This window comes from Hesperophylax consimilis, chromosome 22 (genome assembly GCF_061612785.1).
Source record: "Hesperophylax consimilis isolate HC1 chromosome 22, BYU_Hcon_1.0, whole genome shotgun sequence".
NCBI classification, from domain to species: domain Eukaryota; kingdom Metazoa; phylum Arthropoda; class Insecta; order Trichoptera; family Limnephilidae; genus Hesperophylax; species Hesperophylax consimilis.
The window spans coordinates 9,408,402-9,421,936 of record NC_142857.1 but is presented as its reverse complement, the minus strand read 5'-3'; the positions used below and the strand labels follow the sequence as shown (position 1 = coordinate 9,421,936).

The 13,535-nt window shown below is 38.2% G+C and overlaps 1 protein-coding gene across 5 annotated transcripts in view; it reads left to right on the top strand.

Moving 5' to 3' along the window:
- Positions 1-7,698: 7,698 nt before the first annotated feature.
- Positions 7,699-13,535, top strand: part of eIF3a (eukaryotic translation initiation factor 3 subunit a) — a 29,012-nt gene continuing 23,175 nt past the window's right edge. For 2 of the 5 annotated variants that reach the window (XM_089645167.1, XM_089645165.1), the window contains exons 1-4: positions 7,699-7,909; positions 9,505-9,733; positions 10,104-10,500; positions 11,704-11,808. In XM_089645167.1, coding sequence (XP_089501293.1) covers positions 7,861-7,909; positions 9,505-9,733; positions 10,104-10,500; positions 11,704-11,808 — 780 coding nt within the window. In that variant the 5' untranslated portion in view covers positions 7,699-7,860. The remainder of the gene's footprint in view (positions 7,910-9,504; positions 9,734-10,103; positions 10,501-11,703; positions 11,809-13,535) is intronic. The other 3 variants (XM_089645169.1, XM_089645168.1, XM_089645166.1) reach the window with 3 other exon arrangements.

Here is a 13,535-nt window from a genome sequence, read left to right as displayed (position 1 = left end):
AATAATATTTATATTTTAATGATTTTTCTTACATAGTAATTACCACACCTCAACTATAAAATTATTCTCTGAAACGAAAGCCTACTTTTGTAGTACGACTCCATAAACTGAAGTTAAAGTCAGTGTTGGGCCATTTAGTGATATTTTATTTGTAAAAATTGTACATATTTTATTAAATTACAAATTTTTCACAAATCATTAAAAAAAACTTCCGCATCTTTGGTGCAATAAGTGTAAGGATGTATTACCCGTTCTACAGGTTTAAATATAGATTCGTTTTGATAAAATATTCTTCCACACAAAAGGCAAGAATTTGAAGATGGGAAAACTTAGTTCATATTTTTAAAAACACATACATATAGTTGGGACCCTTGCAAACAGATTGATATATAATTATTTTTATTTTATTTTATTTTATTTGGGAAACAAACAGTTATACAAATATATTTTAATACAAATCATTTTTACCAAGTTGCATAAACCAGTAAAGTTTCCACAGAAGATTCATTTTATATATAGGTAGAAAAACATATGAATATAAATAATACAATACAATATAAATACTAACTAGTAGAAAAGGAAAATCTCCAAAAAAATAAAAAGACTACAGATTCAACCCATACAAAAACAATACACACACTAACACTACTAAGTTTCCCGAAACGATCGAACGCTACTCTCTTAGGAATGCTATGAATCCTGCGAGGCTCGTATTGAACACATCGATATTTGTGCATAATCTATTAAAGGTGCTACAGCTTCTTCTTATAAATACATTTTCAAGATAATTAGTATTGCTCTTAGGAATATAAAATGTGTCCGGAGATCGAGTTTTTTTTTTTTTTTTTTTTTTTTATATTTACTCCACACAGGAGGCCCTGAAGAAAATAATTTCCCTCAGGGCCTATGTCATCTTTGGGGATGCTGTGTGGAGGGTCTTTTTGTGGAGAGGAAGGAGTGAACATGGGTCTTGAAGAGTCCCATGTTGTAGGAGGGAGGAAACACAGAGGCCGGCAGTTCGTTCCACAGCCGAGCTGTTGAACTTAAGAACGAATCGTAGAAGCGACCCGTTCTCATGTGACAAGTGTCAACTGTGTACAAATGTTGGGCGCGCGTTTGGCGTGTATCCCGACTACGCACCGGTGCCGAAGGGATCAATGACGCTAGTTCCTCAGAGCATCTTCCATTGTAATACCGATAGAACAAGGACAGCATACCTACCTGACGCCTTTGCTCTAAAGATTGCAGTCCGTTTGTTAAGATTGGGGAATCTATCAAACGGACCGCCCGTTTCTGCACAGAGTCAAGGGTTTTTTTCAGGTATTTTGGGGCTCCAGACCAGAGATGGCTGCCAAATTCGACAGTAGGGCGCACTAGCGATTTGTACAGGGTGAGCAGTTGTGTTCTATTAAAGTATCTGCGGGCCCTGTACAGTACGCCCAGCTTCTGAGAGGCCAACTTTACTCTGGCTTCGATGGAGCCCCCGTACCTGAGCTGGTCACTTATAGTTACACCAAGCATATCAATGGAAGGCCTGTTCGGAAGATTGCTTCCGTTGAAGGAGACTAGATTATCATTTGGATCCCTTTTAGACGTAATCAGACAGGATTGGGTCTTTGAAACATTAAATTCGACGAGATTATTTTTACCCCAGGAGGAAATACTCTCGAGATAACCGTCCATTCTCTGCTTCAAAGCCCTCCGAGCCGTTGGAGTTTGTGTGCCCTTTGGAGGCTTGTCAAACAAAAAGCTATCATGAACTGTACTGTCATCCGCGTAACAATGAATCGGTGCACATGTCAAAAGGTCAGGTGCGAGGAAGAGGTGAAACCGTCAGCCACCGCCTGAATCGACCTATCCCTTAAAAAGTCAGCAATCCACGTACACAGGGATGCGGGAAGTCCGTAAGAATGCAATTTGTTGACAAGTCCTCGGTGCCAGACCCGGTCAAAGGCCTTGGATATGTCTAGTGCGACCGTTTGGGTCTCACCGTGACGTTCCAGGCACCGCCCCCAAACATACGTCACATACGCGAGAAGATCACCGCACGAGCGGTTCCGCCGGAATCCGTATTGACGGTCGTTGATAATTTTGTTCTTCTCGAGGTATGTGAGCAGTTTGTCGTTGATCACACGTTCCATCACTTTGGACAGAACTGATGTGATCGCTATGGGGCGGTAGTTGGCCGGGTTGGAGCGGTCACCTTTCTTGGGAATAGGGTGAATTACCGCTTTTTTCCAACCAGAGGGCACAGTACCACACTTCAGGGACATTTTGAAGAGCTTTGTCAAAACTGGAACTATTTCCGCAGCACACCTCTGCAATACCAGAGCAGGTATTCCATCAGGTCCACTAGCTTTGTTAACATCGAGCCCCCGTATGACGTGGAGTACATCCCGATGCCGGATCCTCAGCTTTTTCATATAGAAGCCGCAGTGAGGAACCGACGGCGGAACAGCACCCCCGGCAGGCAGCCAGCTTTTTGCTGATCTGCAGGTCGTGTTCGAATTTTGACCTATTGATGATTCTCTTGCATTCCTTTGCCGATTTGTTGTATGCTGATCTGCTTTCGGGCGTTCGAGATGTGTTGTAGGCTCGGTAAGCCGCGTTTTTTCGTCGAACTGCTTCGGAGCATTGTCGACTGAACCACGGCTTTGAGCCCACACCAGTTTCTTTAGTAGTCGATTGTATGAAGCCATCCATCGCCGATTTGATGACTTCACCAATCTCCTGGGCACATCTTGAAGGGTCCGAAGTCCGAAAACAAACAGCTGACCACGGAAAAGCATTGAAATGGGCCCGCATACCGAACCAATCTGCTGACCTATAGTGCCACACTTTTCTCCTCAGCCTCTCATTGGTTGGTCTGAGGCTAACGGGGATTGATGTCGTCACTAGGCAGTGGTCAGATGATCCCAGAGGCGCTGTGACGTCAATCTTATAACCGTGTGGCACAGTAGTTAAGAATAGGTCTAACAGATTGGAGCGGTGAGTCTGGACATCAGGAACTCTTGTAGGCTCCTGAACCAATTGCTCTAATCCGTAGCAAATGGCAAAGGATTCCGCCTGTCGGCCAGCCGAGTCCGTTGGGCCTGAGAACTTCAATCATGGTTCGTTATGAACGTTGAAGTCCCCCAGAACAACAAACTCGGCCGAAGGGTAGCGGGGCAAGAGATCATCAATAGTATTGCTCAAATGTTTGAAGAGCTCGGAAGTGTCTGATTCGCTATGGTTCGGTGAGCGGTATAGACATGCGTAGAATCTTGTCGTACTGGCAAGATTGACGCGCACCCACATTACGTCGAATCTGGAGTTTTCCAGACTCAATAGTCGCACACAGTTGACGTCAGCTCGACTATAGAGGCAGACTCCTCCTTTCAGTCGGAATTTGCTTGCGAGGGTAAAGCCCGGGCAGTCCAGATAGGAGGAGTCTGGCGGCTCGGCTATCTGAGTTTCGGATAGGAAAAGAAGGTTGGGACGTTGGGACAAAAGATGGTGATGGACGGAATTTAAATTTGTGTGCAGGCCGCGAATGTTGGCAAAATTTACCAACAGTTTTGGCCCGCACCGGGGACGCCTGCTACTCGCCGCTGAAATGATGTTAAAATTGTTGTGTTGTATGTTCATGAATTTTTATTTTATTTTTTTTTTTTTTGTAGGGTAGGAGGTGAAAGGAAAGGTCTGGAAAGGAAAGGTATGAGGGGTGGGTAGGAATCTGGGGTTCAGGCTGTCCAGGAGTGATGAGCGTTTGGTTCCAGCCCACCCACTGCGGTGCTAGGCGATAGGCTGGGAGAGTCCGGCTGGAGAGGGCATCCAATGCGCCCCAAACGCTACTGCTGGCTGCTGCAAAAGTTACTCTTAATGGACATCTGAAATGAATATTTTGTAAAAGGTATGGGCTATCAATAAAATAGTGGATTATCTTATATAGCATTACTAGGTCTCTGATATCTCGGCGTTGATCAAGAGTTTTAAGGTTCATAGACACATTGTTTTCATCATTTCGCATGCGATAAGAGACATATTTCAAAAACTTTTTCTGAACTCTTTCTATGTTTGATTTATATGTAGAACTATGAGGGTTCCACACTGTTGATGCATACTCTAGGTGGCTTCGGACATAAGATATGTAGAGAATCTTAAATATTTGTGGATTTTTGAAAACTGAACATACTCTAAGTATAAATATAAATCCCAGCATTTTCAAAGCCTTCGACGTAATATGCTCGATATGAGATTGAAAAAGAAGCTTACTGTCCATTAGGACTCCAAGATCTCTAATCACATTTACCCTGTTTAAGAGTTTGTTTTTAATTTTGTAGGGATATAATATTGTGTGTTTCTTTCGAGAGTAAGATATGATGCTGCATTTGTCTGCATTCAAAAGAAGGTGATTTTTTAAACAATATTCATTCACCAGAGAGTCAAGGTCATGCTGGAGTTCTATGCAATCCATCTCAGACTTTATGATTTTGATTATCTTTTTGTCATCAGCATATAAGTATAGCTGAGAATTACGGATAATTATGCTAACGTCATTCATAAAGATATTAAATAAAAGGGGGCCAAGGTGAGATCCCTGGGGTACTCCTGAGGTTACGGGCACGAAACTAGAGCAAAACCCTTGGACAGTTACAGCTTGTGTACGATTGTAGAGGTAAGAGGCTAACCAACGAAGGAGGTCACCGTGTATACCCATTGCTTCGACTTTCTCAATTAAAATGCTATGTGGGATTTTATCTAAGGCTTTGGAATAGTCTGTGTAGACTACATCTAGTTGATATCCATTATCCATAGCAACAAGGACTGTGTCAACAAACTCACAAAGGTTAGTTTCTGTTGATTTTTTGGTCATGAAGCCGTGTTGATTCGGAATAATGTGTGGCCGTATACAAGGAAAAATATTATCATAAACAATTTTTTCAAAAAGCTTACCCATTACATTTAGTTTAGAGATCGGTCTGTAATTTTCAATATTGTGCTTGTCTCCTTTTTTTAATATAGGTACAACATATGAGCTTTTCCATTGCTGCGGAAAAATGCCAGAAGACAGTGAGGTTTTAAATATTTGACTTAGCGTATAACATAAAACACCAGCGCAATTCTTTAAAAACACTGGGTGTATACCATCAGGCCCACTGCCTTTGGTAGGGTCTAATGATTTAAGATATTTAAAAACTAATTCAGCGTCCATATTAAGATTAATAAGATTGAGTACTGAGGTGTTTGGATTATATACTCGAGTGGTAGACGAGGTGCACGGGGTGTGGGATTCGAAGGAGGATTGGAAATGTATATTGAATAAGTTACTTATAGCTTCCTCACCCGATACATGCTGAGAGTTAAGATACATATTGTTAGGTAGTTCAGAGCTTTTTTGCTTAGATTTAACAAATGTCCAGAAATGTTTGGAATCGGTATTAATATTAGATTCGGCCATATTAATGAAATTGTCATAGCATACTTTCTGCATGCACTTTTGTCGTTCTCGAAGAAGAGAGAAAGTATGATAGTCTGAGTAACGGTTATAAATTTTGTATTTTTTATGAAATTTAAGTTTTTCTTTAATTACTTTTTTTAAGGCAGAGCTGTACCACGGAGGATATCTAGAGTCTATGTTAACTATTCTGGATGGTACGTGTGCGTCAATCAGACAGCAATGCCTTTTGCGCCATGCAAGTAGGACCGGCGTAAAAGATAGAACTACCCTTCCCACCGAAAGTGTGTTAATACACATAAAAATAATAATTTTAGAAAATATATCAATAGTACAAAAATTCACATTGTTTCTTTAAATGATACATTTTTGCTCTCTTTTAAATAAGTCCTGATTTAATAATTATTTTCATCTACTCCTGTTAATTGTAATTGTTTTTATTTATACATTATCATGCTCTTTCTAACATTCGTATTTACATAAAATATCTCCTTTTCAAACCATCTGTTTTTGACGCTTACTGTTCTATTCTTATTCCCGTTCTCTATCCCTAGCTAAGGACACATCCCTAATATACTCATCCCCCTCATTTTAGATTTGGCACAAACTAGTGCAAGTGAGATAGCTGCTTAGCGATCGCTACGCGGCTATCTCACTCACCTATCTTAGGGAACATATTTTTGACTAGGGATGGAGCAATAACTAAATAAAATACTGTTCCCATGGGATGGAGACGGGAATCTACCTACTGGTCTCCTTCAACGGAAGTGATCTTCACATCAATCCTTCTATTGACATGCTCGGTGGGCAGGACCGGCCCAATGCAAGCACAATTGGAGCTGTTTTTGAAATTTTACTCACACCCTGTCTGTGGGGACTCAATCGAAACCAGAGTTAAGTTAGCCTTCCCGGGCCGGGAAAAAAACAAAACTCAAGCTCATCATTTGTACATGGTTGACATTAGCTACATGAGAACAGGTTGTTTCATCAGCTCGTTCTTGTTTTCAAATGCTCGGTTGTGGAATGATTTACCGGCCTCTATGTTTCCTTCCTTCTACAACATGAGATGTCTTTTCAAGACCCACATTCACTTTCTGCAGCATTCTTAAAGACGACGGAGACCCTTTTTACCAATGACAATTTACCTCAGTGCTTCCTGTGTGGAGTCAATATAAAAAAGTAAGTTAATTTACTCTTAAAACAATTTTTTTATCGTATAATTCAGAAATCTTTTTTTTTTCTTTATATAGTGGTTGTTTTTATTATTTTATTGATCTCGAAATTGGTTTGTGTTAATATTTAGGAAAAAATACACTTAATAATTCATCTTAATAGTTTAAAGCACATCTTGCAAAAAGTGTTTTTTCCTAAAATATTTAAATTAGCACCTAAAAAAATATAATGTCATTCCTGAAACACACATCCTGACGCTTGTACGTAATACAATATTAAGACAAATTATTTGTTTGCGCCTGTATATACACAATATGAATTTGAATAAATAGTTTTGTCCGTAAAAAAACTCAATTATTTCAAGAAAGGTTGTTTCAAGAATAAATTATTCAATCCAATATTGAATTTGTATGCCTTTCTTAAAATAATTGAGTTTATTTACGGACAAAACTATTTATTCAAATTCATATTTCGTATGTACAGGCGCAAACAAATAATTTGTCTTTATATTGTAAAGCAATACCTTGCAATAAGCGTATTTTAATAAAATTATTTAATTAACGCCATTTATGAAACATTATAATATAACGAACGTCGCGTCTTGCCATAAATAAACTACTCACCCTTTAGCCTTTAAAAAATCCTGAATATTATATATTATTTTCGTAATAATATATAGATATAGAGATCGATTACTGTAAAATCAGAAACAATAATAATTTATTTAGTAAAACATACTACATTATTTCACACATGCATTTTTCTTCCATCATCCATGATGAATCCCATCATCCATTAATAAAATTATACAGATTTATTTTCACTATGTTTGTAATATTTTTTGTGTAATACACCGGCAATCGGAGCAATCTTTCCATAAAATTTTTGTTTAAAAGTATTTATCGTCTTACATATGAACTGAGGTCTACTTCATCAGGTTCAAAGAGAAATTTCGTTTTTCTACCATCTTTTCAACCCCTAACCTTACATGTTTTGTAAAAAAAATATTTTTGAAAAGTATTTATTTAGGTGCTTTATGGGCATATTGTTTATGGTGACATCCGCTTCCAGTTTGAAATTGGAATTTGCTCCGCATGTCTTTTTATTGGCGGCCATCTTGCGTCAGCCATAAAGTTGTTCTCTCGGCAGTTTTTGCCGGCTAAATTGGCGGAATTACATGACATATTACTTGTCTACGCGTGTTTTTGTTAAGTGATCCATGTGTTGTGACTGAAAACCAATAATTCAAGATGGCTAGATACGGGCAAAGACCTGAAAATGCGCTCAAACGAGCGAACGGTAAAAATTTTATGTCAATATGGTCGCTTCCACGTTGCAATTATATAATTAATGTTGTTCTACAAATATATTTACTTGCAAACTCCTCCTAGAACACGACCACATGTGCCCTGTCTACATCTTTTAACGGAAGATTTTAATCTCCCAATGTTAATTTTTTAGATACGCCAAATCACGTCCGATCAATGACATTACCCACCAATGTTTTTTCAAACCAATAAAATGTCATTTTACTAACATGTGACATTTTCCCGGTCTTTATTATTAACTCTAACCCTTTTAACTAGTTCTATATGTAATGCAAGGTTGTTTGTATTTGACAATTGTTAAAAATAAACCTAAATCGATGATTTAGCACCTTTGACATTTAATACTGTCTACGTATTTATAAACATTTCTCAAGAGAAATTTACATAGTTTCCTTATGGAGTAACCAAGATGTTGGCTTTAGAAGCATGGATAACTTTTTAACAGAAACAGTTTACGATTTTACACATGTAATACGATTCTATCGTAATTCATATAAGTTATACCAATTTTGGCCAATCAAATTTGAGAAGAAATTTTTGCAGAAATAACATACGACAATATGATAAATTATGTGATTGCTAACTACTACACAACATATCAGTTCTACCTGTATAATATTGCTCAATTTAACATTATCTACATTTTATTAAAACATCAATAACCTGTCAAAGGACATGGGACTTGAATTTGAAATAATAAAATACATTAGAATTTCAAGCCATAGGGAAGGTGTGTCTTTGAAAGATTTTTGCCATAATGGTAAAATTACTTTTGATTTTAGATTGTGGGGAAAGTACGAAGCTATAATTTGCGCAACCACACATTATTATTATTTTGAAAAACACAATATTATTATGAAAGAATAGGAACTATGTTCTCAAACTGGGTTATTGCTCTATTGAACGTTTATTATTGATTCCTTTGATTTGTTGTTAAATAATACACAAAAAATGGACAACACAGCCCAATCAAAGTACCCATCTTGAATGAAAACAATAAGTATATATTGTAGACTTTTGGAGGAAACGCCAACTTGAATAATTTCTTACAGTAAATTAGTTGAAACAAATTGTTGACTTTTATAATTACGAATAAGTCTGAATGGTCAAATTTTACCCAAACTTGGTGTATTATTGTTAAAAACTAACTGTATATTCCAAAGTTCATCGGGATATACTTTGCAGTATGAATGTGAAACCCGGTATATTATTGTTAAAACCCAAAAGTATTTTGATATTCGTAAGTTCATGGGGATATACCCTGCATTATGAATGTGAAACTCGGTGTATTGTTGTTAAAACCCGAAAGTATGTGTGTATTCCAGAGTTCATATACCCTGCATTGTGAATGTGAAACTCTGTGTATTGTTTTTAAAACCCAAAATTATTTGTATATTCCATAGTTCATGGGGATATACCCCGCATTATTAATGTGAAACCCGTAATGTTGTTTGTTAAAACCCAAAAGTATTTGTATATTCCAGAGTTCATGGGGATATACCCTGCATTATGAATGTGCAACTCTATGTATTGTTTTTATAACCCAAAAGTATTTGTATATTCCAGAGTTCATGGAGATCGGCAAGCCAGCGCGGGCGCTGGACACGCTGCAGGAGGTGTTCCGCAACAAGAAGTGGTCCTACAATTGGTCGGAGAGCGTGCTGGAGCCCATCATGTTCCGCTACCTGGAGCTGTGTGTGGAGCTGCGCAAGTCGCACATCGCCAAGGAGGGACTTTTCCAGTACCGGAACATGTTCCAGTCTGTCAACGTGGGCTCACTGGAGAATGTGATACGGTATGACATGTTACAGATGGACTGGAATCTCACTAATATGGCACTTTAAACCTGATCTTTCTGGTTAATTTATGCAAAACCATAATGTCTTCTGGAAGTAAAGCTTATTTCAACATCTTAGATAGCGCCAGCTTACTGGAAGTTAGCCGAACCTCTAAAGGGCCAGATTAGTGAGATTCTAACCTTTAGATTATTCTTAACTCAGACTAGAAAAGGGCCATAGAAAACAGTGGCACGCTGTACGGAGAGAGATATTATATCAGATTCCTGTATGCACCACTTCCATTTGAATAAATATTTAAAGAATTTCACCATTTTCTGTAGTACAAGACTAAAATTAAAATGAAGTAATCCATTAATATATTTCCAGAGGGTATCTCCGCATGGCTGAAAAGCGCACGGAAGATGCCCGCAAGCAATCAGCGCAGGCCGTCATCGACATCGACGATTTGGACAACCTCGCCACTCCGGAGAGCATCCTCCTATCGGCCGTCTCCGGCGAAGACGCCCAGGACCGCTCCGACCGCACTATCCTGACTCCGTGGGTCAAGTTCCTCTGGGAATCCTATTGCCAGTGTCTGGAACTATTGAGAACCAACGCCCACGTGGAGAACCTGTACCACGATATCGCCCGCATGGCTTTCCAGTTCTGCCTGAAGTACGCTCGCAAGACCGAGTTCAGGAAGCTTTGCGACAAGCTACGGAAGCACCTCGAGGATATTTGCAAGCTCTCTGTGAGTAATGTAAATTTGGAACCTTCACGAAAGGTGATTTAAACGAGAACACGCGCTATGTAAATTAGCCGATTATTATTTTTGTAGATTGGTCTGTAGATGTGTTGGCACTTGATTATTATGTGAGCTCATAGCAATTCAACTTCAATATCACCTTTACTACCTTATCCTAACAACTTTCCTAATTAACCATTCTTATTTTGTCAATTACGATTATGTTCCATCATGTTCATAAAGTTCTTGCATTGTTGTAAATGATATCCATGAAGATATTTGTAAATTCTATTGTGAAAACATTTACCTGAGATATTACCACTTACCATTACTATAACCATGTGTCTTACATTTCAAATGCATTATTGATTAGCTAATTCTTCTAAATTCACTTAAAAATGCTTAAATTAAACTGAAAAATGTGGTCATTTGATAATATGTAAGCATATTGCGCAATATGTTCATTAATAGGACAAAGCTAGTATTACTAGATGTCAGGTACACAAAACAATATTCCCTCATCCTGAAGTATTTACATTGTTGGTATTGTAGTCATTGAATCATTAATTATATCTTTATCACAACATATCCTGTCCCAACCTAATTAAATGTTAAGTTCACATAATTATCAAGTGCCGATGTATTAGAGCACTTTGGAGACAAAAAACTAGAAATCAATTCTGGTCTCCGTTCAAATACGAGTGAATCTTTTGTATATTAAATGAATTGAGATGAACAGCAATCTGTCGAAAGAGGGTACCGTCTTTGTAGGTCGTATCCAACTGTTCAATGGCTTCAATTCCTATACCGGTAAAATCATTTTATGTTTGTCATTTGAAAACAAATCAACCATAGAAAAATATTCTTTCTAGAAAAACTGATTTAGTGAGATCGTGCCAATGTCCCACCTTGATGGGAAGAATGCTCAGATATCTGGGAAGACACCTTGTCAAACCAGAACATACAATCTTATATCCAATGCCAACCGTGGTGAACTTTAACAAGCTCAAGCTAAATACGAAACAGCAAAATGGGCCTAAGTTTCGAGTGCTGACGGTAGCTATAACCATTTTTATTCACATTTTCCAGAAAGAGATTTTTCTATGAAGTATATCATCAATTCATTAAAAAATATTCCACCTCATAAAATCATTAAGATTGATGAATGACTGCGTAGAATGATTATATACCATATCCTGTATAATTGCACCTACTTCAAAACCTTGATTCCTGGGGTTCCAGGTTCAGACAGGGAATGTGAGCATCAACAAACCCGAGACACAGCAGTTTAACTTGGAGACCAGACTCTTCCAACTGGATAGCGCCATCCAGATGGAGTTGTGGCAGGTAAATATATTTCATACATTTTTAAACTATTGCTGGAAAAAGTTTCGCTTTTTGTATAGCCTCTTTTAGAATGGCAATATAATTTATATTCACCTCATGTGTTGTATGATTTAAGAATCAGATTTTAACCTATGGGTGCTGGGAAGGCCTGAGACTTTACTAACTGAATTGTACAAGTACCTGATCACCAGACATATGAATATTAGACCTGCCCTAAGTGATTAAAAGCGTATTATTCCCCACTCCCCATACCGGTTCCATTGGAGCCGGCTGGGCTCGCGTATGGCCTCAAGTGAATTTAGAAAACGTGACGTCATCATTCTTGTGCGAACTATGGTCGAGGCATCATCGGTTCATTTTACGAAATAACCCGGCAAAATGGTGGCTTGTGGTATGAAAACTTGTAAAAATAGATGTGAAAAAGAGAATAAACCCAATTGTCGTATTATATTCCATATATAAGCATTATTTTACTTTATTTTAAGCATATTCACATCGTATAATATGGATCAGTTGTAGAAACATATACTATCACAGATAGAGATACGTCTGGACGCGAAACACAAAGCTGGTTGGTTGCTGGGAAGTAAATTATGAACATTTATAAAAGTGTCTTAACTAAATACGTAAACGAAATATTCGACTCTGAAAATAAAAGAAATTTATTTTGCCGAATTTGGACTTCGCAAATTTGTTCATAACGTGGCGAGTAATTTGCGCTCCCATGTAAAAATGTCTATTCATTCAAAAGCAGATTTTACTTTTAAGAACTAAATGGTGATATTATAATGCGAGATGCCTATATACTGTCAGATTGATTTATTGACGAATCACAGTCAGCTTTACCCCCTTCGTTCTTCAACAGTTGATTTTACCCCTCATCTTTAATTTCTAGTCTATATATTCATATGTCTGTGCTGATCACCCTTTAGAGTCCTATTTAGCCAGGACACCATGGTTACTCAACCAGTTGGGCTACAGTGGTGTTCTGAGTGAGTGCTGTACACTATTTTATAGTGCTATACATTTTACTGGTTGGCGCGCATCGATGCTGGTGTCGACCACCAAATTATGGCAACACCAAGTGAACAGGTGGTGGACCCTCCGTATAGTGCTAAGCATTTGGTATCCTGGTGAATTAGGGCCCCTAGGAATGCTTGGTTCTCGCACACATAGTTCGGTGCGCAGGGGATTCAAGCTGCTAGTTCCTTGGAGCAAGCTATATTGAAATACCTATAAAACATACTCGTCTTATTATGTTCCATCTAAGTATTGGAGGTGACTCAATCTGTTAATATGTAATGGGTTGTTAATCAGGTGAACCGCCCTCCTTTCTACAGAGTAAAGCAGGTTAATCAAGAGTTTTGGGGCTCTAGCCCAGAGGTAGCTTCCAATTATTAATTTTCGGAGATACTTGATATATTACTTGTATAGGAAAAGCACTGGCCACTATTGAATAACCTGTTAGCCTTGTAAAAAAATCCCCAGCTTTTTAAAACCAAATAATTTACTCTGGCTTCAATCAATATAGCCCTGATTTTAGTTTGGTTATAGGTAAACTGCGAGATTCTTATATTGTATAGTGAGGGATTAGATGGATATCGAGATCTGAGGCCTCAGGTGATAGGTTGATGTTCCTGTTTGTCGTCCATCTTTATCGATGCGGATTATGTCAAGTAGGCATTCGTCGACTATACGTCGATAGTCTACATCGCAACACAATCATA